The sequence below is a fragment of the Tamandua tetradactyla genome, chromosome 21 (genome assembly GCF_023851605.1).
Source record: "Tamandua tetradactyla isolate mTamTet1 chromosome 21, mTamTet1.pri, whole genome shotgun sequence".
Taxonomy (NCBI): domain Eukaryota; kingdom Metazoa; phylum Chordata; class Mammalia; order Pilosa; family Myrmecophagidae; genus Tamandua; species Tamandua tetradactyla.
Window position 1 is genome coordinate 122,259 of NC_135347.1, and position 27,674 is coordinate 149,932.

The window sequence follows — 27,674 nt, forward strand, 5'->3', positions numbered from 1 at the left end:
ATATGCAGCTTGCCCATTAATATTATCATCAGTAAAGACAGTAAAACTAGTGGGGAAGCCCGAACTATTTTAGGCAAAATCCATTGCGTTCTTTTTTAAAAATTGTAAAAGTTTTAACATAGCCAAATGATTATCAATTTGTCCTTTGAAGTCACTTAATGCTATATGCCGAGAGGTATTGAAAATATAGAGACTTTCAACCTCTTCCTTTGTGAGATCACACACTATGCAATTAGGATCATGACCTCTTAATTGATAATATCATTGGCAACCTTTGGCTATTAAAGAAATAATTTTTTTCAAATATGTATTTAAACATTTTTGTCAACTGTTTGGTAAAAAAATCCATTTTAAAACACCATCTTGCTAAAATAGGCCTGTGCGAGATTGCAAGGTAAAGAAAATAATAAAATCAACAGGCTTTTCTAGATCTATTTGAACAAGCTGTCCTTCTTGAATGCATTGTTCAATTAATTGTAACTCTCATTCAGCTGCAGCTGTTAACTGCCTTTTGTTTAATAAATCAGAATCTCCTTATAAAATATCAAATAAGTTCTGTAACATATAATCAGAAATCCCTAAAGTGGCAGGTAGCAAAAATGAAAGCAGCGTGTCAATAGTGATGTCTACCCATAGTAAATGACCAGATTTTTTTTAATTGAATTAATTGGATTGATTGAAAAGGAATGCAGGGATGTGGATTCTTTATAACTGGTTGTCCATTTTTGCTGACTTTAAATTTATTGCATGCAGTTTTTATGATATTTTCTCACAGTAGTGGCCAAATTCCAATTTGCTTACATGACCGGGCCCAGTTGGGTCATCTGGGAACTGGCTAGGGACCAAGAGGAGCTTCCTGGGACCTAGATATCTTTATTAAATTATACCTCTTTCTGGGGGGATAGCCAGTCCTCCCAGCTAGAGTGTACTTAACTATTTCTTACCAAGGTCATGTGACAGCAACATCAATTGCATGTAATGTCAACATCAGGTGAACAAAAGACTCCACAAGTATATTTTTTCCTTGCATTCAGCCTTCAAATATGATCTGCTCCCAAAATAAGCCATGGTTATTTTAGGGTAAATTAGTTTATACATATGTAGTTTATATAAAGACTGGACAAAGCATTAAGATATTTTGGTTTAAAGGAATATAGGTATTTATATGTTTTGAATATGATTTAGCCAGTAATAGATTCATTTATAGTAATATTACTTAGATTAACAGATTAAGCCACCTGGTTTACGGCAAGAAAAGAAGCAGTTTTTTGCCAGTATAATGATACCCAGGAGAAAATCACTATTTTTTATACAGATAATGACATGATAAAAGTTAACGTAAGTTATTTTGATAAAACACAGACTTTTTGCTTTTTACACTGATTATCTAGAAAAATTTTTTACATCTTTTCAGTAGAACAGGGTAAGTGTCCAATAAAATGTTGTCATTTTAGACTCATAAAATCTTTTGATTTTGACCACAATTTCCATTTTTACAAACTCTTAACAACTATATTAGTTTAGGCTTTGTCCTATATTTTTCTCATCTTGTAAAAGTTATTCATTTTATCTTAAGATAAACTATTCTGTTTTTTCTATTAATAAAAATATATATTTTATATTTTCATACTTAAGTCATTATTTTGAACAAATATTTTACCACATATAATTACCATCAAAATTAAATTTGTTAGAATAATGGTAAATACTTAAAATACTTTAGTTAATGTTTCAAATATGCATTAACTATCAATATATAGTTTTTAACAAGAATTTTTAGTTTTAAAGTTCTTAAAATATATTTCTTTTTAAAATATGAATAGGAGCTAAACTCATGGCCAGTTTCCAAATTGCTGTTTGTTGAGAATCTAAGTAAACAAAAAGAGATGGGGTTACCATTTCCATTCCTTGTCACAAGATTTTATTTCTAGCATAGGTATAATTTCAGTAGAACAATTATTTAGATTAAATGAAGGTAACTTAACAGAACACCTCAAGTCAGAACTACAATCCTGAATTGCATACCTCTTAGGGGACTGATCTATTATAATTCTACAGGAACCATTAACTAATACTGACTTTTGTTCGGCATGGCATTGTTCCTATTGAATATTTTCTGACTCAGGTGTATATGAATTTTTATATAAAAGCAGCCCATATTGATGTAAAATTTTTATACTTATGCATCCCATCTTAAGTTATTTATTTGCTATCCTTTTTCCTTGCCTCAGGTTCACACTTCTATATTTCTATTTTGAAGATTTCTTCAGATCTTCTAACATAGTCTCCATATCCTCATTTTGTTTGTCCTTTCTCTCTTAATTACTCCAAATATTCTCCCAATTTTTCTATCTTATTTTTATTTTTTTTTTTTAGAAATAGCTTCTTTTTTGAAGAAGCTTTTTTAACCTCTTTTTCCCAACTAGAGTTACCTTGTCCTTGGCTATTATTTCCTGGCTGTAGCATTCTTATGCTATTAACTATTACCCTTTACTATTTTCTTCCTAACAGCAAGAACATAGTTTCTTTATTTTTCCTAAACTCCCTTCTGTTATTGCCCCATGTGGGCTCACTTTATTATTATGGAAAAATGTTTTCAATTCAGAACTTTCTTCACTCCTTTTCCCTCAATGTCTCCCATCTCACTGTGGGGAGTCTGCTTCAGACTCTTCTCTGCTTTATCCAGAAAGTCTTTTTCTTTAAAATACAAATAAATCTTAAACTTCATTAGAACCTTATTTTAGTAATGGCACCCTAATGATGTTTTCAACACACAAACATACAAACATACATACATACATACATACTCCATACTCCTCCAGCCACCTATTATGATTACCCGTTACCCTGATGCTCCAAGGAAAATGCTTACTTACCAATACGACTCAAGTCCTCTTCTATCGGCTGGACACACGTGCCTCTAATGAGACTTTTCCTTGGTTCCTTAATATTGATTTGGAGTCTTCTTCTTCGAGCCCCATATTGGGCGCCAGATGTTGCTTCCTATGAAACAGAGCTCAAAGGATATTAAGGAATGACGAGAAAGGAATAAAGGAAGGAGGGAGGGAGGGAGGAAGAGAGAGAGCAAGAGCGAGAGCGAGAGCGAGAGCGAGAGCGAGAGCGAGAGCGAGAGAGAAAGAAAGAAAGAAAGAAAGAAAGAAAGAAAGAAAGAAAGAAAGAAAGAAAGAAAGAAAGAAAGAAAGAAAGAAAGAAAGAAGACACAGATGGGCTCAGGGTGTCTGAAGCTTAAGTTTACATCAGACAGACTTCAGAGAATTTTATTTTTAACCAGATCTTGGTTATATACCGCAGAATGGCAAAAAGCATGCATGCATCTCCTGAGGGAACAAAGTTTTTATCTTTTTTTTTTTTGGCTTTTAAAAGGGGGAATTTAATGAGTTTACAGTTCTAAGGCCGAGGAAATGCCCCAATTACAACAAGTCTATAGAAATGTCCAATCTACAGCATCCAGGGAAAGAGATCTTGGTTCAAGAAGGCTGATGAAGTTCAGGGTTTCTCTCTCAAGTGCAAAGGCACATGGCGAACACAATCAGGGTTTCTCTCTCAGCTAGAAGGGCACATGGCAAACATGGTGATGTTATCTGCTAGTTTTCTCTCCTGGCTTCTGGTTTCATGAAGCTCCCCAGGAGGCATTTTCCTTCTTCATCTCCAAAGGTTGCTGACCCATGGACTCTCTGCATCTCATGGCTACATTGTTCTGCTCTCTCTGAACCTGCATTCTACTTTTGATCCTAAAGTTTTCACTCTCTAAAATATAATTTCTTCTTTAAGTAAAGAGTTCTGAACCATGTCATAAACACATAAAAATTTATGCCAGAATTTTCACTGCCATACCTACCCCTATAAGTTATATCTGTAACCTAGATTACATCTTTTTGGTTTTGGTGTATAGTATCAGTGAACCTTATTATATGGATTTGGGTTTGCTAAAGCTGCTAGAATGCAGAATATACTATAAATGGATTGGCTTTTACAATGAGGATTTATTAACTTACAATTTACTGTTCTTAGACCATGAAAATGTCTCAATTAAGGCATCAACAGAATGATACCTGGACTCTGAAGACTGGCTGCTGGCATCTGAGACACCACTTTGTATGGGAAGGGACATAGCTGGTGTCTGCTGATCCTTCACTCCAAGGTTTCATTGTTTTCAATGTCTGGTTCCAGTGGCTTCCTCTGTGGGTCCTCTCTTTGCTTCTCTGGGGCTCTTCTCTCTAAGCCCTCTCAACTGTTACTATCCTTTATCCTCTCATAAAGGACTCCACCAAATGGATTAAGACCCTCTTTAAATGGAGTAGGTCACATCACAATTGAAATAACCTAACCAAAAGTTCCCACCTACAACAGCTCTGCACCCACAAGAATGGACTAAAAGAATATGGCCTCTTCCCGTGTACATAACACCCTCCAAACCACTGCTCATCACCCTTTGGGCCCCCAAAACATGTTCTTTCCATATGCAAAACACATTCCTTCCATCACAATATCACAAAATCCTTAAATCATTTCAGAAACAATATTAAGTACAAAGCATCATCAAAATTGATAACATGCATGGTCTGTCCAAAGGCAAAATTATCCTCAGGCTCAAGAAACTTAAAGCAATTTATCTGCTTCCAATATCCAAAGAAGGGGAAGTCATAGAATAAATGTTTCCATTTCCATAAAGAGAATTTAGAAGGAAAACAAGGGTCACAGGATGCAAACTATTCTGAAAACCTTCAGGATATACTTCATTAGACTTCCTGATCTGAAAGTAATCTAAAGTATTATGTTTTATCCTTGGTGCCTGAGAGTACCTTCCCACTTTCCAAGGGCAGGCACAGTAGTCCTGCTCTCTCCAAACACTGAGGTGAGGGCGCCATCATTTTGAAACACTGGGTAGATGGTCATGCTCTGGCATCTAGGTAGCAGCCAGACACTTTATCTATGGAGAAGAGACTCCATTTCTTTAGAACAGTGAGGTGGCAGCCAGGCTTTTCCCAATCCCTAGGGAATGTGCTCCACCCTCTCTGAAGCCTAGGGCAGCAGCACTCTTTCTGAGCAGTACTCTTTCTGGCCAAGCTTGACTCAATTCCACAGGCATCTGTGAGCCTGTGCTGGTTTGAAAGGATGTTATGTACCCTAGAAAAGCCATGTTTTAATCTTAATCCCATTTTGTAAAGGCAGCCATTTCTTCTAATCCCTATTCAGTAATGTATGTTTGAAACTATAATTAGATCATCTCCCTGGAGATATAATTCAATCTAGAGTGGTTGTTAAACTGGATTAGATGGAGACGTGTCTCCACCCATTTCAGTAGGCCTTGATTAGTTTACTGAATCCTATAAAAGAGGAAACGTTTTGGAGACTGGAAGAGATTCAGAGAGAGTAGAGCAGAATGACATAGCCACAAGAAGGAAAGTCCACCAGCCAGGAACCTTTGGAGATGAAGAAGGAAAACTTCTTGTTTTTTCTTTGGAGATGAAGAAGCCTCCCGGGGAGCTTCATGAAACAGGAAGCCAGGAGAAGAAGCTAGCAGGCAGATGATGCCGTGGTCACCATGTGCCTTTCCAGATGAGAGAGAAACTCTGACTGTGTTCACCATGTGCCTTCCCACTTGGGAGAGAAACCCTGAACTTCACTGGCCTTCTTGAATCAAGGTATCTTTCCCTGGATGCCTTAGATTGGGCATTTCTATAGACTTGCTTTAATCGGGACATTTCTATGGCCTATAAACTGTGAACTTATAACTTATTAAAGTCCCTTTTTTAAAAGCCTTCCATTTCTGGTATATTGCATTCTGACAGCTAACAAATTAGAACAGAGCCCAAGGGTGGGAATACTCTTTTGTAACAATGGAGTGGAAGGCCAGCCTCTGCAAGTTCAGGAGCAAACTTACTACTCTAGCTTGCTAGCTGCTGGAATGTAATATACCAGAAATGGAATGGCTTGTAAAATGGGAACTTAAAAAGTTGCAAGTTTACAATCCTAAGGTCATGAAATTGTCCCAATTAAAGCAAGTCTATAAAAATGTCCAAATTAAGGTACAAAATATATTAAAGTAATCCAGGAAGAATAGTTTATTATATTTACACATATGTAGCTTTTCAGTTGCTTCTTTCATTACTGATACTCAAAATTTTGTTCATTTTCCTTCTATCTTTAGACATTATTTTACAATGTTCTAGCAATAAACACTAGTTCATTGTGCTAGCAATGAAATCCTTAATTTTACCTCATCTGAAAAAATTTTATTTCACCTACATTCTTTTTTTTTGAGGGTATTCACACACACAAATGACCATCCCCAGAAGGTTAAATGTAGAGTTACTGTACAAGCCAGCAGTTCTACTCATAGATATATACTCAAGAGAAATAAAAACATATGTCTACACAAAAACTTGTGCAAAGGTGTTCAGAGATGCATCACTCACAATACTCGAAAACTGGAAACAACCCCAAGGTCCAGCACCCAACAAATGAACAAACAAAATGCAGCATATCCACAAAATGAAACATTATTCACCTGAATTCTTGTATTAGTCTTGTTACTCCAGAGAAACAGAACCAACTGGTAGGCTGGCAAGTCTTGTATTCCACAGGGAATACTACTCTCTAGATTCTCTAATAAAGGTGATGTTGAAGTTTTTCCCTCTGATTGGATGAGATTTCTTCCTTTGTTGATTGTGGATGGAGTTCTCTGATTGTAATGCAAATTCCATCTACAGAGTCCCTGCACAGTACCAAATAAGCCAGTATTTGAACAAACTCTGACACAATAACTTAGACAAGTTGATACATGAAATTACCATCAAAATTCCTTAAGTATATTTTTGCTTATCAAAATTTTTTATTAATATTATTTTCATCAGCTTTTTAAACATTTTGCTCCACTTCCTTCTGTTCTCATGTTTACTGATGAGAATGTACATTCATTTAAATTATGGTGTTTGCTTACATGTTGTTCATTTTTCTGCATTTGCTTTCAAGAATTTTTCTTTGTCTTTAAAATGTAGACGTTATATTATGATGAGTCTATGCAAGTATATTTTTGGTTTCATCCTAATCAAAACTTCATTAGTTTTTGGAAATGGCATATATTTTTCTTCCTCAAAATCAGGGCTGTTTCCTAAGACATTGGGGCATTATATAAGATTCTACAAAGGTTCCATGTACTAGGGTAACTTTCCAGGAACCTACAACCTCCACATGGGTCCCTGGACCAGATGATTCCTGATATGCAGAGGGCCCAGCCTCTCCAGAACATCAGCTAGTTCCATCTCCTTACCCCACATTATTGACAGCTCCTTCCAACAAGAAAAAGTTAGAATGGGCCTAGCCCAAATACTTCTAAAGAGTGGGAGAAGAATCAAAGGTGATGGTGGAGTTCACAGCGTAGGTAGGGTTTAAGAAATGAGTATGACTGCTGAATCATTATATTGATATTTCTTTTAGTCTCCAGTATCTTAGAGCAGCTAAGTTTAGGTTTTTAGAAGTAAAAACCTAAAATTGTGGAATTGTAACCCATACCAAACTCTGAAATCTGTTCTATAATTACTGCGATGTGCTTTGAAATTTATTGCTTTTTTGTATATGTGCTATTTTTCACCAAAAATGTCAATTGTGATGATAAATGCACAGCTATATGATAATACTGTGAACCACTGCTTGTATACTTTGGATGACTACATGGTAGTGAATCAGTATCAATAAAAACAAAAAATAAAAAATAAATTGGGGCTGTTTTCAGCCATAAGTCTTTCATTAATTACGTTGTCTTTTATATTATTTATTTTTTTTTGTTGTTTCTCCTATTCCTTTGTGCTCCAGGTGATTTGAATGTAAGTCCTTTAGTTATTGCCCCACATGTGCCTAAGACACTATTAATTTCTTTAAAGTATTATGTATCTTTATCATTGAGATTGGATAATTTCTATTCATCTCTCTCAAATATTCTGACACTTCCTCTTTGATGCCCTTCTGTTTTACAGCCTATATAATTTGCTTCTTTAAAATTCTGTTAATTTATTTCTTAATTCCAAAATCCTCCTTTGATCCCACCTATTTCTCCTCCTACTATTACCAATTTCCATTAATTTTAAGAGGGTTTAACCATCTTTATCCATTTGAGAAATTTTTAAATAGCTGCTTTAAATTCTTTCTCATATAGTTTCATCATATACTTCAACTCAGGATTGAGATTTTCTAAACCTCTTTTCCTTTGTGAGTTGAATGTTTCCTGGATATTTATGTTCCAATGAGTTTTGGATTGTATTTTACACATTTCAAATGCTTTATAATATGATTTAAGCCTTGTTTAAATTATATGGAGAATGCTGAAGATTTTGTTGTCACAAAAATGCTCTCCACTGTGTTTATGGTGCAAGTTTTGAGCAGCCTCAGTTTCCGGCACCTGGACAGAAGGATTGGTTGATTTTTAAGGTTTTACTGATGGGATTTCATTAAACAAATTCCCCTATGATTTTAAAGAATAAGAGTTTTATTTGATTCTTTGACATCACATTCTTTCATTATGCTATACAGAATAAAATTAAAGCATAAATCACAACAAATATCATATGTGTACAATTATAATTTCATTTCCTTAATCAAGTGTGTATGTATTTTTCTGTGCCTAACTCTAAATTACATATAGTTAAGCAAAAACTTCCATAAATAGCTATGGAAAATTGTAGAATATACAAATTGAGACATTGCTGAGTTGGAAAATCTACTTCGTTGCCAAATTTGGCATGTCAGTTTTTAAAACTTCTGGATTTTGAGGCAAAGCCACATATGAAAAGCTTATTTTGTGATGAAAACTGGAAGATGACTAAAAGATCAATGACACATCAGATGAAGAAAGAATAGTGGGCTTTGAGTATAAGAATATTTCACTAGCAATGGGGTAAATGAACATAGTTGTAAAGAAGGATCAGAGGTTGTCAATAGGAAGAAAGAAGGTACTGAATGCTGAAATGTGAATAGTTAGTAAATGTGAAATAGATGGATATTGCCTTTAATAATAGAATGCAAATGAAAGGATGCTCAACCTGGGGACAATTTTTAGGAAGTAATAGGAATACTCAGAGTTGAGGTATATTCTGGAGAAGATTATACATCATTGCTGGCTTAAAATTGTGTATAATATATGCGGTGGCCCAAAGGGACCCTTTTGTTTTCTAGAGGTGACAGAATGAGAAAATCAAGTGATAATAGTGAGTAACACACAGTCAAAATGGACAGCACTCTGTGAATACAAATGCTAAACTTCAAGAAAAAGCAGGAACTAAACTTAGCAATTTTAATCCTAGTAGCTATGAAATATTGATGGAAATGATAAAAATTGAGGATAAACTATAATAGGATTTATGCATTTTTGTATATGGGAGAAGATGATACTATCAATTTTTACATGGTTTTCTTGTTTACTAGCTGCCAGAATGCAACATACCAGAAATGGAATGGTTCTTTAAAAAGGGGAATTTAATAAGTTACAAGTTTACAGTTCTAAGGCCATGAAAATGTCCCAATTAAAAAAAAGCCTATAGAAATGCCCAATCTAAGGCATCCAGGGAAAGATAGTTTGGTTCAAGAGGGCCAGTGAAGCTCAGTGCTTCTCTCTTATGTGGAAGGGCACATGGTAAACAGGAAGGTGTTTGTTTGCTGGCTTTCTCCTCTGGCATTCTGTTTCATGAAGCTCCCTGAAAAATGTTTTCCTTCTTCATCTCCAAAAGTAACTGGCTGGTGGATTCTCTGCTTCGTGGTTCTGTGGCATTCTGAAGCTTTCTCCAAAATACTTCTTCCTTTACAGGATTCCAGTAAACTAATCAAGACCCACATAGAAGGGGTGCAGACACACTTCCATCTAATTAAGTTTAACACTCACAATTGGTTGAGTCACATCTTTGTGGAAATAACCTAAACAAGTGTTCAACCTATAGTACTGAATAGGGATTACAAGAAACCATTGCTCTCACAAGATTGTTTAGGATTAAAACATTGCTTTTTTAAGGTACATAAATCCTTTCAAACCGGCATGCATGGGGACATCAAAATAATAGTAATATACTCAAATGAATTCGATATTGAAAATCAGACATTTGGAATTGTGAGTGTTTATTTCATGGGTTGGGGGCAATGAAAATGGATGTGTCACAGGAAAAGGGAAAAATAGAGAAATATAGAATAAATGGAAGGCAAAGTTGTAGAAGAGGAATGGTGAAAAGAGAATATTAAGGAGGCATATGAATATAAGTAGGTCATCAATTCAGGTAAAGAAATTAAGAAGAATACCTACAGATAGTTTTATTTGGATACAGAAATAGAAATAAAAGCAGATATACAAATATAAATAGTAAAATATATAAATGATATTATATATATATAATAAATATATATCTGATTACATAGATATAGGTATAAGAATACCTATGGGCATGGACATAGGTAATGTGACCATATAGTCAATATTTACTTAAGACAGGCCCCTTATACCACTCACACCATTTTTATTAACAGTTCTCTCTTTGGCTCTGCAAAATGACATTTCTGATTGGTAATGCTTTATTTTATGAAGTGACAGAGATGGTGTATAACACAACACTAAGTATCTAGGCCTACGTGTGTGTGTCTGCATGTGTAATTTCTATAGATACATAGGTATTTGTACTATAGATCTCTAGCTATAATATTTTTCTATTAGTTCTCATAATTCTCATAAATTTAATCTAAGTGGGGTGCTTAATAAGTTCTTTTTCAATTTTATGCTTGCTGTAAACATATTATATAACAAAAAAACTTGATTACTGCTTTAACCTCTGTGTCTCTTAAGTGTAGCTAATGGGGTTAACATTGGGGTGATACTAGCATGCAGCACGGAGGTGAGCCTGTCTCTGGCTGGGGCATGATAACTGGAGAAGTGGATGTAGGTAAATACTATCCTGCCATAGAAAAAGACCCAGGACAAGGAGGCGGGAAGCACCCATGGAGAAGGCTTTGCCCTTTCCTTCTGTTGGCTGGATCTTTAGGATGGTGAATATTACGTAAACATAAGAAATAAAGGTGATCAGTAAGGCACTGCTCCTGAAGATACCTCCTCCCACTGAAGCAAGCGTCTCTGGCACACAGGTGGAAGAACAGGAGAAGGCCAGCAGCAGCGGGTGCCACAGTAATACTGGTTCACCGGACGGATGCCAGCACAGAAAGGCGGAGTCTGGACTCTGTGAGCAGGAGGGAGTGAGGGGTAAAACAAAGGGGGAGACAGATGGCCACAGACCAGTCATTAACCATGACAGCTAGAAAGAAAACCTTGGTCCCTGCCAGGGCCACCAAGAAACATAGTTGCAAAGCACAACCAACAAAAGAAATACTTTGCTTCTCAGGCAAGAAGTTCTCAAGCATCTTGGGAACAACAATTGATGGGTAGAATATGTCTAAGATGGACAAATTGGCCAAGAAGTAATACATGGGTGTGTGCAGCTTTTTCTCAGCCCCGATGGCCAGGAGAATGGTACCATTTCTCACCAAGGTGACCTGACAGATGACAGCCAAAACCACAAGGAGAGGACAGCGCACCTGTGGGAGCTCAGAGAGCCCTGGGCAGATCAACTCATCCATGGCGGTGAAGTTGTGGAAGTCCATCTCCTCTCTCCACACCAGTCTTTCCGGAAAAAATGAAACCAACATGCTTACGTTAGGATCAAATACCTAGGAGGCTGGTGAAGATCAACACTTGGAAAACAGCTCGCCAGGATGAATTGTGTTTGCCCAGTTTTAATTACCAAGTTCAAATTATTAGAACCACTGATAAAACATTCCCTGCGTTTATGATATTTAAGAAATAGCCATCCTCAGGTCTTCAGCAAGAAGTTAATTTTCTATTATAGATTAATTTGCAAATGGAATTTTTACAACAAATTGTTTTTATTTACATCATGTCCTGAAAACTGTTTATATAGAAAATGCAGAGAATAAAATAAACTGCTTACTGTGGGAGGCCTTAAATTACATGATTTCAGTAGAAAATAGAGGAAGTAGAAGATAACTGAAAAGACAAACGCAACTTTAGGTTCAGATCTATAGCTCCTGTAGCTACTTAAAAGATGGTTTTAGAAACTAACCCCTACATTTTCAGTAACCATGGAAACAGTTAAAATAGTATTTGCCAGGAAAGCCCTTATATCATGATATGTATCATGGAAGCTCTTAGATCACTGGTATAGGGAGGTAGGGAGATGTAAGAACCAGGATACATGGGACATGACATTTTATCTACAACTCCTGTTTGCTTTACTGAAGGCATAGTTTCAAAATTCAGTCACCTTCTCCAGCTTCAGACAGATTCTTCAGCATTTTTTGACCCACTCAACAGACTGTTTCATTTGCTCAAGAAAGATACTCTTCTTCTTTTGCAACATGTGCATCTTTATACCACTTCAGAATGGGTTTTTCACTCAGGACTTCAACTTTATCAGAAAACAAACACTATTTTCTGGGCCACCTTCATGAAATGAATCTTGTCATAATACTCCTGAATATTCAGCTAAAAAAGTCAGCTCAGACCGACCTTCAGCAGAAAAGGCAGCGAGCAGAGTGCTGAATAGCTTCAAGTGTTTGATGGCTTGCTCTGCTACAAGCGCCTCTTTCTGTTCCATTCAGCAGTGCTCATTTCACCTCAGTGAAATTGTCATTGATTCTTCAGGAGCATTTGTGATTTCACACATCAGTGAAAACTCACGGCCACTCCCACACAATTGTTCTGTCTTCAGAACTGTTGGCAAATAGCAGGAACACAGGAAAAGATTGACGCGTCATTGTTCAGTGAAATGAGTGAATTGTGTGTTACCTCCTTTGACAAACAGAAAACAAACACTATTTTCTGGGCCACCTTCATGAAATGAATCTTGTCATAATACTCCTGAATATTCAGCTAAAAAAGTCAGCTCAGACCGACCTTCAGCAGAAAAGGCAGCGAGCAGAGTGCTTTTTTTGGAAAGTTTATTTCTATTGGAAAGAAATAAACATGCAAATACTTCTATAACTTTATAATCATAATCATTTAACAATAAAAAGTAGCATGTTATAGCCTCAAAAGATGTACCTTAAAACACATTTAGCCAGTATAATATAAATGAAATAGCTGATACTGTCTATCAACTGATTAAGAAACAGGCATATTTGTATATATATTCAAATCCCTTTCCTCTAAAAATATGCATTTGAGCACATTTCTTTTAAAAATTAAATATGCAAGCACATACTGTTTGTTTACCCTGGTTTTGCTTTCTAATTACATTTTTGTATACCAGAAGAGCCCAATATCACAAAGTTGATGATTATTTACAAAAAAATAATTTAGTTATTTGAAGATCTGCAAATTGATACTTATGCTGAATTTTCAGTTGCTTTACAAATTAAAATCTTCTTTTTACAAACATCAAATGTGTGTGAAGGAAAAGTCAAAGAGAAAATATTTAGAAAATAAATTGTCAAAACAAGTTTAGGTTTTCCCTATGCAACTTCTTATTACTGATTTCTTTTACCTGGTAGAAATTTTCAGGATTTCTTGCTGTACATAAAATATGTAGTATATATAATGTAAACCATAGATAAATGGCTTCTTCAAACAAATGAAATTATTATTTTCTGCCAGGTTTTAATTTTTTCTCCAGAAAGTTCAAAGGACAATTGCTAAAATTGTTGGAAGATTTGTTACTCTTTCTTTAACATCGCTGTTATTATTTCTATTCTTTCCTTTCCTTAAGCAGCAGCATCTCTGTGTACTACTACTTAAAAAAGTAAACTTTTTCAGTGATGTCCTGTAAATAATGAAACTTTTGAAAGAAAATTATTATACCCAGCACAAAAGTTGTTAAATGAGTGAATAAGAATGGACCATAAAATATCTGCAGTGTTAATTCTCATTTAGAAAACAAAAGGGTTATTTTTGTTAATAAAATATTGCTGAAGAAAAGCCTCTATAACCTTCTTTATTAACCCAGTGAATTAACAGCTAGTATGTTCTAGAAAAATCCTTATGCAATACAGTCTTCACCTGCTTTGTAAGATTACTTGGTGTGAATATGCACAAAGGGTAAAATGAGTTATACATGATGATGTCAATTTTTTTCATATTCACCAGAGCTAACAAGTATGAGAACCCACAGCTAGACGCATGCACCTAGGATTCACTTAACACTGGAAATTAAACAGGAATTAACATTTGTATATTCTGTGACTTATGCTTTTACATATGGTCAAAGGTAAACATACCATATATAAAAATTCTCTCTGTAGCAAACTGTTACTTCAAGTTACCATTATATGAAGAAAAAGATAGAGTTCATTAAGCAAAATTACCACTTTTAGATGTTAATTCTCAGGATAATTAAAAATAATTTATTTGGAACTTCAACATCAAGGAAATATTATGGCTAACATGTCTTAGTAAACAGACTACTGAATTGTCTTTTTAAAAGTATTGCTTAAAAAGAGTTCTTTCACCTTCCTTTTCAACACTACAGATGATAGTTTTTAAGTAGAGGATTCATAAAAGCCCTTATAGAGCGTAATATCTCCCCTTGTTTTTTGAGGTCCTGCATGACTAGTAGAGCTCACAGACCTGATTATCTAAGAAGCGTTTATCAAGGTGCCGAATCAGAAACATGCTTTTATTTTCTAAATGAGAATTGACACTGCAGATATTTTATGGTCCATTCTTATTCACTCATTTAACAACTTTTGTCCTGGGTATAATAATTTTCTTTCAAAAGTTTCATTATTTACAGGACATCACTGAAAAAGTTTACTTGTTTTTAGTAGTAGTACAGAGATGCTACTGCTTAAGGAAAGCAAATAAATTTCTATAGCAGAAATTTACATGCAACCGGTATGGACATCCATGTGTGCATATGCACATTTTTTTGGACCCAAACAATTTCTATGTATTTTTTTAGCCAACCTATCTATTACTATTAAAAATTGCTTTGCCTTATCTAAGAAATATTTGGTTTCAGCAGGCTCCTTAGTTGTGCAAATTTTCACACCATCTTTACATCTTTATAATCATCTGTTTTTTGGCTTAGACAATGCAGAATTAAAGTTTTTTCTTTCTTTTTCAGTTTCCACGATTTCATTACCCATGCAAGGTTTCAACAAGATGAAAGTCAAATGAGTCAGGCAACAAAAAGCATTAGTAAAGAAAAACAAAGTTTCCACTTATATTAAGAGTTAATATCAGAATTTGTTCCATAATTTACATCATGGCCTCTTCTCCTTTGGAACAAAGAAGTTAGGACTTGAGAGAGAGTGTGCTTCTCTTATTGATAAATCTCCTTTACTCCACCCTAACAGCTGGCACTCATTACATAACTGATCAACTTAATAAGTTGAAAAAGAAATCTAAATTGTAAAAGAGTGCCAATTTTATTTCTTTCATGTTCCAAAGTATAGTACAAAAAAGTTTTTAGAGGAATTGTCTTCCCAGACAAAAGTAAACAGTGAATTTATGTTTTTAGGATATTTTTTCTGTAACTGGAAAAACATTCCAGTAAAACAGAATTATGTATTCATATTACTATAAATTTGCATTTATAGTAAACTTTAGCACTATTTTAATATATTATTATATACTTTTATATTGATCAGACTATTTATCATTCACATGAAAAATGGTTTTGCTGCCGTGCTTTAGGTCCAGGAGGCTGTACGCTGTGTCACTGATATTCCCCCAGCAGCTGTACTGTACCTTTCCTAGCTATTTACTAACTCATCTGGAGGACAAACTAGATTCCACACATCACTACACCACCTTATTGTCCTGCTGCTGCCAGCAGAGGGCAGTAAATTTCCTTAAAACTTTGGAAAACAGGTAAAAGGCTGCATATCTGGGCAGGTGCTGAAATAAGAAAAGACAGCTTGAAAAGGAGTGGCAGACACATATGGCTTCCTTGTTGGTCCCTCCTCAGCCCCTTCCCAGTGTGAGGCAAAGCAGCTGTTCCTCCCATTGTGAGTCCCTGGTCATGTTCTAGAGGGAGCAGGGTGGCCCCTGTGCACATATTGGGTGCATGTATGTCATGCCAGTCTATCCGGTGGAAGTCTAAGGGTCTGAGCTGAGCACCTTATCACAGGCTATCTTCCCATGGTTTCTCCTGAAGGCAGAGAAACTGCTTGCAGACAGCTGGGAGAGTATGAAAAATGTGGAAATAAAGTGGCCAGGGCAAAGAACTATCTGCATTAAGTCACACAGGAGAACACCCAGCAGCGGGTGAAAGTCTGTTTTAACTTTAGTAGAGAGAAGTTGATTCAAACACCTATAAATTGTAGATGTTGGAAATCCTAAGACTGATTGAAATGATAAAGAGGTATCAGACCTAAATTATCAGTGTTGGAAAAGAAGGAGTTAGATATATAAAGAGAAATAAGGGGATGTTGTGAGCAACCATAAACAGAAAATTGATAACTGGTATGAAACAGAACAATTCCCCATAACTATAAACTATTGTAATTCATTTACATTTAAATTGAAGTGACCCTTACCTGTAAAGAAATTGAATTTGTAGAAACTAACCCTCAGGAAATTGAATTTGTAGAAACTAACCTTTTTATAGCCCAGATAGCTTCATTGGCAGATTCTGCCGAATACTTAATTACTTATAAAGGAAAAGATACAGTGTTCCATAATCTTTTGCAGAAAATCATTTCATGAGGTCAGCATTTCTCAATAACTGTACCCAATCTCGATAATAGTAGAAAAGTAAACTACCAAAAATATCTTTCACAGGTATAGTATAAAAATTCTTAACAAAATATAAACTTGAGTCCAGTGACAAATGCAAACATTAATAAACAATGACTTTCATATATAGTTTTTACTGAGAAGGCTTACATTTCAATATTGGAATATCAATTGTCTTCCACCTGTTAACAGTCAAAATAAAAAAAAAACTAATAAGATCATTGCAATCTATGTAGGAAAACATTCTTTAAAATTCAACATGCATCCACTATAATAACTATCAGCCAACTAATAATACAAAAGAACTTCCTCAAATTAATAAAGTTTACATATAAAAATTCTACACTTAAAATCATAGTTAATTTAGAAAGATTATTTAAACACCAGAATTGAGAACAAGGACAGGATGTCTATTTCTACCTCTCCTAGCAATAACACACATCATAAAAATAATAAAACACAGAGATTATTAAAATAACTGTAATGGCCCCTTTTCACTTAGGTCATAACTTTTTATATAAATTTCTCAAGGAGTCCTGGAAAAATGAACAACTTTAGCATGGCCAACATTCAGAAGAATCATCCAGCAATCCATCTTACTTCTATGCACTAGCAATGTAAAGCATAAAAGTAAAAATTGAAAAGACTATTACCATGAGCCACAAGAGTAAAGGAAAATGAAATACTAAGATAAATATCTGAATGTAATGTAATATGTACAGGAACTATAGGCTGCAAACTAAAAGATGTTTGGTGAAATATATCAAATATCTAAGTTGAGATACATCTTGCCTTTATGGACTACAAGAATCAGATACCAAAGGTGCCAAATTTCACATCAATCTATCCATTCTTAGGATCCTTGTTAAATCACCACTAGGCTTTTTTGTAGTTCTAGAATAACTGTCTTTAATATTTACATGGGGAAGTCAGCAAACTGAAACAGTAAAGAATCATAAATGTGGATGAACAAATCGCACGATCGTATTTTAGGACTAGCTCTAAGCATATGATTTTGTGGTATAGTGTCATCTAAAAAATAGATTAATGAACATTACAGAGAGTTCTGTAAACCCATATATGTATGGTCATTTGATGGTGAACAGTGATATTAAGTCTAGTTAATGGAAAAGGGTAATATTTTGAAAAATTGATGTGGGAACATTAGGAAATACATATGCAAAAAAATAAAGGAACTTTTCCTAAAACAAGTGATGAATACAGAAAAATTAACTCTAAATGTTGATTACTAAACTATAAATTTTTTAAGGAAAAAACCCAGGAAATTCTTCATGATTAAGTTTAGGCAAACTGCTTATAGAAATGACACCAAAAGCTCCAGATCATAAAGGAGAAAAATTTGTAGTTCATTAAATTATTTTAAAAATATGTTTTCAGAAAAACATGAAAAGAAAGGTATGGATTGGGAGAAATTATTTGCAAATCACATATTTGTATCCATACCTGCATCCAGAACACGTAAAGATCACATAAAACTTAAGAGGAATAAAATAAACCACACAATTAAAAATATACAGACACCATGATATTAATGATTGCAAATAAGCACATGAAAAGATATTCAACTGCAGCAGCAATTATGAAAAGGAAGATGTAAACTAATGAGAAACCATGGCTAAAATAATATATGAAATGATATCAAATATGCCAGGGACATGTAACAGCTGGAACTCTCCCACAGTATAAGAATGTAAAATAGTACAACAACTTTGGAAAATTTGTCAGTTTCTAATAACATATGTCTAATTACCCTGTTATTCCACAGGGTATTTATGTGAGAGAAATGATAATTTATGTTCATGTAAAAGCTAGTATTTATCTATTTAGAGTCACTCTATTTATAATCACCAAACCTGCAAATAACCCCAGTGTCTCACAACATGAGAAGGGATAAACCAACAATGGATCATATCTACAATATAATACTATTTATCAATAAAAAAGAATATACTATTGATACATGTAAAAGCTTAGGTTAATCTGAATTGCAATATTTTGAGTACAAAAAAGCTCCAGATAGACACAAGGTCTCATACGGTATGATTCTGTTCAAATGACCTTGTAAAGGCAAAACTATCATGATTGAGAACAAAAAGTAGTTGCCAGAGATTAGAGTGGGAGGTTAGTATGATTGTCAAAGAGTAACAGTGGGGAATATTTGGAAAGTATTCTACATCCTAATTTGGTGGTCTTTACAAGAATTTAAATAGGTATTAAAATCCATGGAATATACAGCAAAAAGAGAGTGCTTTTACCAGGATTTAATTTTAAAATGTTAACTTAAACTGAAAAAATGGGAAAATTCAATGAACTCTATTTAGTCTCTTCTGTATTTGTATTTTCACTTCAATATCAGTTTTAATCATTAAATTAGGATAATAATAACAATAATAATAATGAAGCCAGAGATCAGAGCTATAGCAATCCGTCTGAGGAGAGGAACTAGAGGAACTCTGGAAGCAGCAAGAGAAAAGCAATCCACCACATACAAAGGGAAGCTCAATAAGACTATGTGTGGATTTCCAAGCAAAAACTACGCAGGCAAGAAGGCAGTAGTACTATATATTTAAGATTCTGAAAAAGAAAAACTGCTAATCAAGAATTCTATACCCAACAAAACTGTCCTTCAAAAATGAGGGGGAAGGTGCTGCACTGGTGGCTCAGTGCCAGAATTCTCACCTGCTGTTCCAGAGCTTGCCCATGTTAAAAAAATAAGGGGGGGGCGGGGGGATCAACGATTCCACCATGACCAAAAGAGGGGAAAAGAAGTGTAATTAATAAAATATCAGTGGCTGAGAGAGTTCAAATAAAGTCAAGAGGCTACTCTGGAGGTCACTCTTATGCAAATTTCAGTTAGACATTAATATCTGCCATAACTTGCCATTCCTAATCAAAAGCATTCCAGCCAATCCTAAAGAACACCTAGGCCAATATATAAGATTCTACAAAAGTTCCATGCACTAGGGTAACTTTCCAGAAACCTACAACCTCCACATGGGTCCCTGGGCCAGATAAGTCCTGAAACCTTAGAGGGCATATCCTCTCCAGAACATCAGATAGTTCCACCTCCCTGCCCCATATTATTGAAAGCCCCTTCCAATATGAAAAAGTTAGAATGGCCATAGCCCAAATACCCCTAAAGAGTGAGACAGAAACACTTAAAAATTATGGCAGAGTTATACAGAGAAGATAAGGTTTAACAAACAAATAGGATTGCTAAATCATTAAATTGATATTTCTTTTAGTATCCAGTATCTTAGAGCAGCTAGAAGTAAAAACCAAAAATTGTAGAACTGTAACCCATGCCAAACTATGAAATCTGTTCTACAACTAATTGTTGTGCTGTGCTTTGAAATTTGTTTTTTTTTGGATATATATTATTTTTCACACAAAAAAAGGTTGATTGTGATAATAAAAAAATTTATTCCTTCTAGGCTTCTATGTTCTGGAGCAGTTTGAAGGAAAAATATGAGATGATGATATGGCAGCCCATGACAAAACTCTGGGATCTATCCTGTAACCACTTTTTGAAGAGTGCTTTGAAAACTATTGCTTTTTCTTTCTTTACTTTGTATATATGTTATATTATACAATAAAAAAAGTAGAAAAAAACCAAAAAAACAAAAAAAACCCAAGAAGGTGGTTCAGTGGTAGAATGCTCACCTTCTGTACATGTATCCAGGTTCGATTCCCAGATGATGCACCTAAAAAAAAAAATGAACAGGAGATTAAAATATTTTCAGACAAACAATCAATGAGAGGACTTGTGACTAAGAGACAGGCTCTTCAAGAAATCATAAAAGGAGCACTACAGGCAGATAAGAAAAGACAAGAGTGAGAGGTAATGGAGAAGAGTGTAAAAGTGAAGACTATCAGTAAAGGTAAAAAGAAAGAAAATCAAATATGACATAAAATCCAAAAGACAAAAAGCAGAAGAAAAGCCCTGTCTTTACATTAATAACGTTAAATGTTAATGGATTAAACTCCCCAATCAAAAGATAGACTGGCAGAATGGATTAAAAAACAGGACCCATCTATATTGTGTCTACAAGACACTCATTTTAAACACAAGGACAAAAATAGGACAAAAGTGAAAACTTGGGAAAAGATATTTCATGCACACAACAACCAGAAAAGCGCAGGAGTAGCTATACTACTATCTGGCAAATTAGACTTCAAATGTAAAACAACTACAAGAGAAAAAGAAGGACACTATGTGTTAATAAAAAGAACAATTCAACAAGATGCAACAATCATAAATATTTATGCACCAAGCCAGAGTGCTCCAAAATACATGAGGCAAAAACTCACAACACTGAAGGAAGAAGCAGACACCTCTACCATAATAGTTGGACACTTCAATTCCCCACTCTCATCAATTGATAGAATGCAAGACAGAGAATCAATAAGAAACAGAGATTTTAAATAATACAATAAATGAACTAGACTTAACAATCATTTAAAGAACATTACACCCCACAACAGCAGAATACTCATTTTTCTCAAGTGCTGATGGATCATTCTCAAGGGTAGACCATATGCTGGGTCACAAAGCAAGTTTCAATAAATTTTAAAAGATTGAAATTATACAAAACACTTCTTTGTACCATAATGGAATGAAGCTGGAAATCAATAACAGGTAGAGGGCCAGAAAATTCACAAGTATATAGAAGCTAAGCAACATACTCTTAAACAATGAGAGGGTAAAGGAAGAAATTACAAGAGAAATCAGTAAATATCTTGAGGCAAATGAAGATTTGACATAAAATTTATGGGGTGAAACAAAGGCAGTGCTGAGAGGGAAATTTATTGACTTAAATGCCTATATAAAAAAGAAGAAAGAGCAAAAATCGAAGAATTAACTGTTCACTTGCAAGAACTAGAGAAAGAACAGTAAACTAACCCCAAAGTAAATAAAAGGAAAGAAATTATGAAGGTCAGCGCAGAAATAAATGACATTGAGAATATGAAAACAATTAAGAAAATCAACAAAACCAGAGGCTGGTTCTTTGAGGAAATCAATAAAAATCGATGAACACTTTGCTAGCCTGACCTCTCCCCCTACAAAGAGAGAGAGAGAGAGAGAGAGAGAGAGAGAGAGAGAGAGGATGCAAATAAATAAAATCAGAAGTGGAAGAGGAGACATAATCACCAACCTGGCAGGAATAAATAAAGTAATGAGACGATGCTATGAGCAACTATATGCTAATAAACTACACAATGTAGATGAAGCTGACAACTTCCTAGAAAGGCATGAACAACCAACACTGACTCAAAAAGAAACAGATGACCTAAAGAGATAGCTTCATCAAGAAGCTCCCAAGAAAAGAAAGCCCAGGTTGAGATGGCTTCACATATGAATTCTACCAAGCGCTCAAGAAAGAAATAGAGCCAATCCTGCTCAAACTCCTCAAAAAAAAAAAAAAGAAAAAGAAAAAGACAGACAACCCAATTAAAAAATGGGCAAAAGACATGAACAGACACTTCTTAGAAGAGTAAATATGAATGGCTAAAGGGCATATGAAAGATGCTCAACTTCACTGGCTATTAGGGAAAAATGCAAATCAAAACCACAATGAGATACTATCTCACATCCACTAGAATGGCCATTACCAATAAAACAGAAAACAACAAGTGCTGGACAGCATATGGAGAAAGAAGCACACTTATCCACTGTTGATGGAAATATATACACATTTAATATAATAAATTCCCATTAAGAACTTAGTTGGATATGCCACATTATGTTATCTTTTCATATTGTTGGTCTCTAATATAATTTCTCTTTATATTTCAACTTTACCCATGAATTGCTTAGGAATCTGTTTTATAATTTCCTAGTGTTTAAAGAACTTCTTCATCCTATTTTCTTATATATATGTCATTTAAATCTATTATTGTATGGAAAAATTATTGGTATGATTTCAATTTATCTTTACATCTTGAAAGTTTGTTTATTAAGGAAAGATCTCTTTTATTAAATGTTCATTTTTACTTAAATTCTTTTGATTTTTTTAAATAAATTAGTCCATATAAGTTTATAGTGCAGATTCTCGCTCTTTATAGACTGAGGTCTCTATTTCCTTGCAGGCTCTCAATTGGGGTCTCACTTAGCTCTTTAAGTCACCTGAGGAGATCCAAAATAGGTGGATATTGCCTTTAATACTGGAACATTAATAAATGGGATCACCACACTGGGGACAATATTTTAGGAAGTAATAGATATACAGGGTTGAAGTATATAATGGAGAAGATTACACATTATTGTTGATTTAAAATTCTGTATAATATATGCAGTGATCCAAAGGGATCCTTTTGTTCTCTAGAGGTGAGAAAATCAAGCGAAAATGCTGAGTAATCACAGTAAAGATACAGCTTTCTGTTCACACTGAATGCAAGTACTAAACTCCAAGAAATAGCAAAGCCCAATTTTAGCACTTTTAAACTAAGTAACTAGGAAAAATTGCTAAAAATGATTAAATTTTGGTAACCTATAAAAGGATACATGTGTTTTTGTATGTGGTAGAAGATGATACTTTTGAATGTGTTGACAACAAAATAATTGTAATATACTCAAATGAATTACATACCTAAAATCAGGTATACAGAAATGTTAAGTTCTGTACTTGGAGGGACAGGTAGAAACAAGAAAGAATGTGATCACAGGAAAAGGGGGAAAGTGGTGAGACTCAGAGTGAATGGAAACCAAATTTGAAGAGGAAAAGTGAAGAGAATATTAAGAAGGCATATGAATATAAGCAGATAGGCAATAAAGGTATGGAAATTAAGAGGAAAACCTACACATAGTTTTATATAGATGAAGAAATAGAAATAAAAGCAGATACAGATCTAAATAATAAAAAGTATAAGTGATCTTGATGACATATACACATAGGTAAAGATATGGGCATAGGTATAGGTATAGGAACAGGTTTAGTTATAGGTATACAGACACAGGTATGCTTATCGCCAAGGATATGGATATAGGTAACATGATGACAGACCCAATATTCACTTAAGACAGACCCCTAAAACCAATTTCAGACAGGCCCCTTATACCACGTACACAATTTTTAACAGTTCTCTGTTTGCCCCCCCAAAATGCTATTTTTGGTTGGTGATGTTTTATTTTCCAAATAGAAATAGAGCTAGAGATGGTTGTATGCATAGAGACAATACTAAGGATCTAAGTATATGCATGTGCTTGGTACATGTGTAAATTTCTATATACACATAAGTATTGGTACTATATAGATAGATATCTAGATATAAATTTTTTTCTATGAAATTCTTCCAATTCTTCCATTGAATTCAATCACAGTGCAGTGTTAAGTAAGCTCCTCTGTCAATATTATGCTTGCTGTGAACATGTTATCTGACCCAAAACCTTTTTTTCATTTTTTTAATTGTGAAATATAATATATATATATATACATATATATAAAGAAACAATAAATTTCCAAGTATGAGTATGGGTTACAGCTCCATGATTTTTTTTACTTCTTCTAGCTGCTCCACAACATTGGAGACCAACAGAAACATCAATATGATTCAGCAGTCATACTCATTTGTTAAATCCTGTCTTTGCTGTTATACTCCTCCTTCTCTTTAAATAACATATCTACATGAAAGCAATAAATTTCAAAGCTCAGTGCAACAATTAGTTGTGGAACAGATTTCAGAGTTTGGTATGGGTTTCAATTCCACAATTTTAGTTTTGTATTTCTAGCTGCTCTAAGGTTGTAAAACCTTTTGATCGATCCTTTAACCTCTGTGTTTCTCAAGCCGTAGATGATGGGATTTAACTTGGGGTGATAATCACATACAGCAAGATGGAGTATTCACAGGATGAGGGATGTGGTAGATAAATACTATTGCGCCATAAAACAGACCCAACATGGAGGTGGGAAGCGACATGAAGAAGCCTTTGCACTTGCCTTTGGATGAGCAGATCTTTAGGATGGTAGATATGATACAGACAGAAGAGAAGAAGGTGATCAGAAAGGTACTGGTACCCAGGATACCTCCCACCACTAAAGCAATCAACTCTGCCACACCCATGGAAGAGCAGTAGAGGGTCGCCACTCTTGGGATGTCACAATAATACTGGTTCACCCGCCGGGATTTACAGGTAGAATGTGAACACTGCGAGCAAGACAGAGTGATGAGACTGCTACCCAGGTCCGATCCATTAGCTGGGCACAGTGTTCCTTTACAGTGATGAGCGTGTAGCGAAGAGGGAAACAGATGGCCACATAGCGGTCCCTAAGCCATGATGGTGAGGAGGACATCCTCTGTCCCTGCCAGCGCCTCCAGAAATAAAGCCCAACACCATAAATACGTTGCTTCTCAGTCAGGAGGTTCTCAAGCATCCTGGGAATAATAGTTGATGGGCAGAGCACGTCTACGAGAGACAAATTTGCCAAGAAGTGACGCATGGAAGTGTGCGGCTTTTTCTCACTTCCAAGGGCCAGGAGAATGGTATTTCCCCAGCAAGGTGACCTGACAGATGACAGCCTAAACTACCACTCAAGGAGAGTGTTAGTATTAGCACCTCTAGTAGCTCAGAGAGCTCTAAAAAGCTAAACTCATTCATGCTGGTGAGACTGAAGAGGCCCACGTCCTCTCTTCATGCAGGTCTTACTCGAGAAAATGAAACCGACATGCACAGGTTGGGATAAAAATCCTAGAAGCCTTTTGGAAAACAGCACTTGCAACGCTGGTTCAGCCACGTTTGATGATGAATTGTGTTTGCACAGTTTTAAATTTCAAATTATTAGAATTACTGATAAAACATCACATGCATTTATGGTATTTATGGATTATTCACCCTCAGTTCTTTAACAAGAACTTAGTGAAATTGTTGCTTATCCTTCAGGAGCATTTGTGATTTCACAATTCAGTGAAAGCTGATGGTCCATCCCACACATCTGCTTAGGCACTTCCCTTTTTCTGTCTTGAATTACATTTGTGCTTATAGTTTTAAGTACTGTCTCACTATTAAGTTCCATGAAAACAGAAAAAGTGTATTATTCTGGTAATTTTTAGTAACTGTTGGCAAATAGCAGGAACAGAGTAAATGATTGATATGTCATTGTTCAGTAAAATAATGAGTGAATTGTGTGTTACACAGTTTGACAGAGTATTTCTATTAGAGAGGAATAAATATGCCAATGTTTCTATAACTTTAAAATCATAGTAATGTAAAAATAAAAATTAACATGTCATATCCTCAAAAAATGTACCTGGATACACATTAAAGTTAGCTTATATAATATAAATACAACCCAGCTGATAGTGTCTGACTGTGAACACAAAAAGTTTTAGGCATATTGCATATGTATTTGAATTCTTTCCTCATTAAAATATAAGTATTTGAGCACATTTCATTTAAAATGTACATATACTAGCACATATTTTTTTGTTTTTTGTTTTTTACATGGGCAGGCACTGGGAATCGAACCCAGGTCCTCTGGCATCGCAAGCAAGCATTCCCGCCTGCTGAGCCACCGTGGCCTGCCCTAGCACATGTTTTTTTAAATTATCCTTGTTTAGCTTTCTGATTACTTTTAGTATACCAGAAGAGCCCAATCATCACAAAGTTTATTATTCTTTACAAAAATGATTAGTTTATTTGGAGGCTGGTAAATTGATACTTATGTAGAATTTTTTCTGTTACTTTAAAAATTAATAATTTCTGTTTTTACAAACATTACATCCATGCAACAGAAATTTCAAACAGAAAATATGTTTAGGAAATAAAATACCCAAATAAAATTTGAGCTCCTCTACGACACTTCTCATTCATCATATCTTTTACCTGGTAGACATTTATCAGGATTTCTTAGTTCAGATAAAATGTGCAACACAAATAATGCAAACTGTACATAATGGTTTCTTCAAAAATGGAATTATGATTTTCTGCCTAGTTGTTATTTTTCCCCAGAAAGATTAAAACAAGAATTGCTGAAATTATTTGGAAGATGTTACTATTCTTTCTTGTCACTGTTGCTATTTCTATTCTTTCTTTTTCTTAAACAGCACCACCTCTGTGTCCTACCTGAGACAAAAAAATAATTCTTTTTTAGTGATACTCTGTAAATAATGAAACTTGGGAAAGAAGATAATTATACAAAACACAAAATGATTAATAAACACTGATCAATGAAGAAAATTTGTTAAATGAGTTGTGCTGGTTTGAAAATATTATGTACCCCAGAAAAATCCATGTCTTAATCCTAACTTTTGTGGTTTGTGCTTTGGCTGCAAAATATAGGAAGATACCTCCTAATACTAGGTCTTAAAGAGGTTTTCCTACATTTTTTTCTAGGAGTTTTATGGTAGTGGTTCTTATATTTATGTCTTTGATCCACTCTGAGTTAATTTTTGTATAGAGTATAAGGTAAGGGTCCGCTTTCATTCTTTTGGCTTTTGATATCCCGTTCTCCCATGCCCATTTATTGAAAAGACTATTTTGTTCCCATTCAGTGGATTTAGGGGCCTTGTCAAAGATCAGTTAACCACAGACTTGGTGGTCTATTTTCACGCTCTTGAGTCTATTTCCTTGGTCAATACCTTGTGCCAGTACCATGCTGTTTTGACCATTGTGGCTTTATAATAAGCTTTGAAATCAGAAAGTGTTAATCCTCCTACTTTGTTCTTTTTAGGACATTTTTAGCTATTTGAGGGCTCTTTCCCTTCCAGATGAATTTGGTAACTAGCTTTTCCAAGTCTTCAAAGTAGGTTTTTAGAATTTTGATTGGCATTGTGTTAAATATGTAGATCAATTTGGGTATCTTAACAGCATTTAACCATCCTATCCATGAGCAGGGAATGTCTTTCCACCTATTTAGATCTTCTTTGATTTCTTTTAGCAATGTTATGTGGTTTTCTGAATACAGGTCCTTTG

The 27,674-nt window shown here is 34.8% G+C and overlaps 1 protein-coding gene across 5 annotated transcripts in view; it reads right to left on the reverse strand.

The window, feature by feature from the left end:
* The window catches only part of LOC143665410 (uncharacterized), a 105,871-nt gene that overhangs the window by 13,900 nt on the left and 64,297 nt on the right, over window positions 1-27,674 (reverse strand). For 3 of the 5 annotated variants that reach the window (XM_077138735.1, XM_077138734.1, XM_077138736.1), the window contains 4 exons: window positions 20,429-20,469; window positions 11,584-11,668; window positions 6,533-6,739; window positions 2,877-3,003 (listed from right to left, as the gene is read on the reverse strand). In XM_077138735.1, the coding sequence (XP_076994850.1) occupies window positions 2,877-3,003; window positions 6,533-6,739; window positions 11,584-11,668; window positions 20,429-20,439 (430 nt within the window). In that variant the 5' untranslated portion in view covers window positions 20,440-20,469. Of the gene's footprint in view, window positions 1-2,876; window positions 3,004-6,532; window positions 6,740-11,101; window positions 11,229-11,583; window positions 11,882-20,428; window positions 20,470-27,674 lie in introns of those variants that run through there. The other 2 variants (XR_013166945.1, XM_077138733.1) reach the window with 2 other exon arrangements.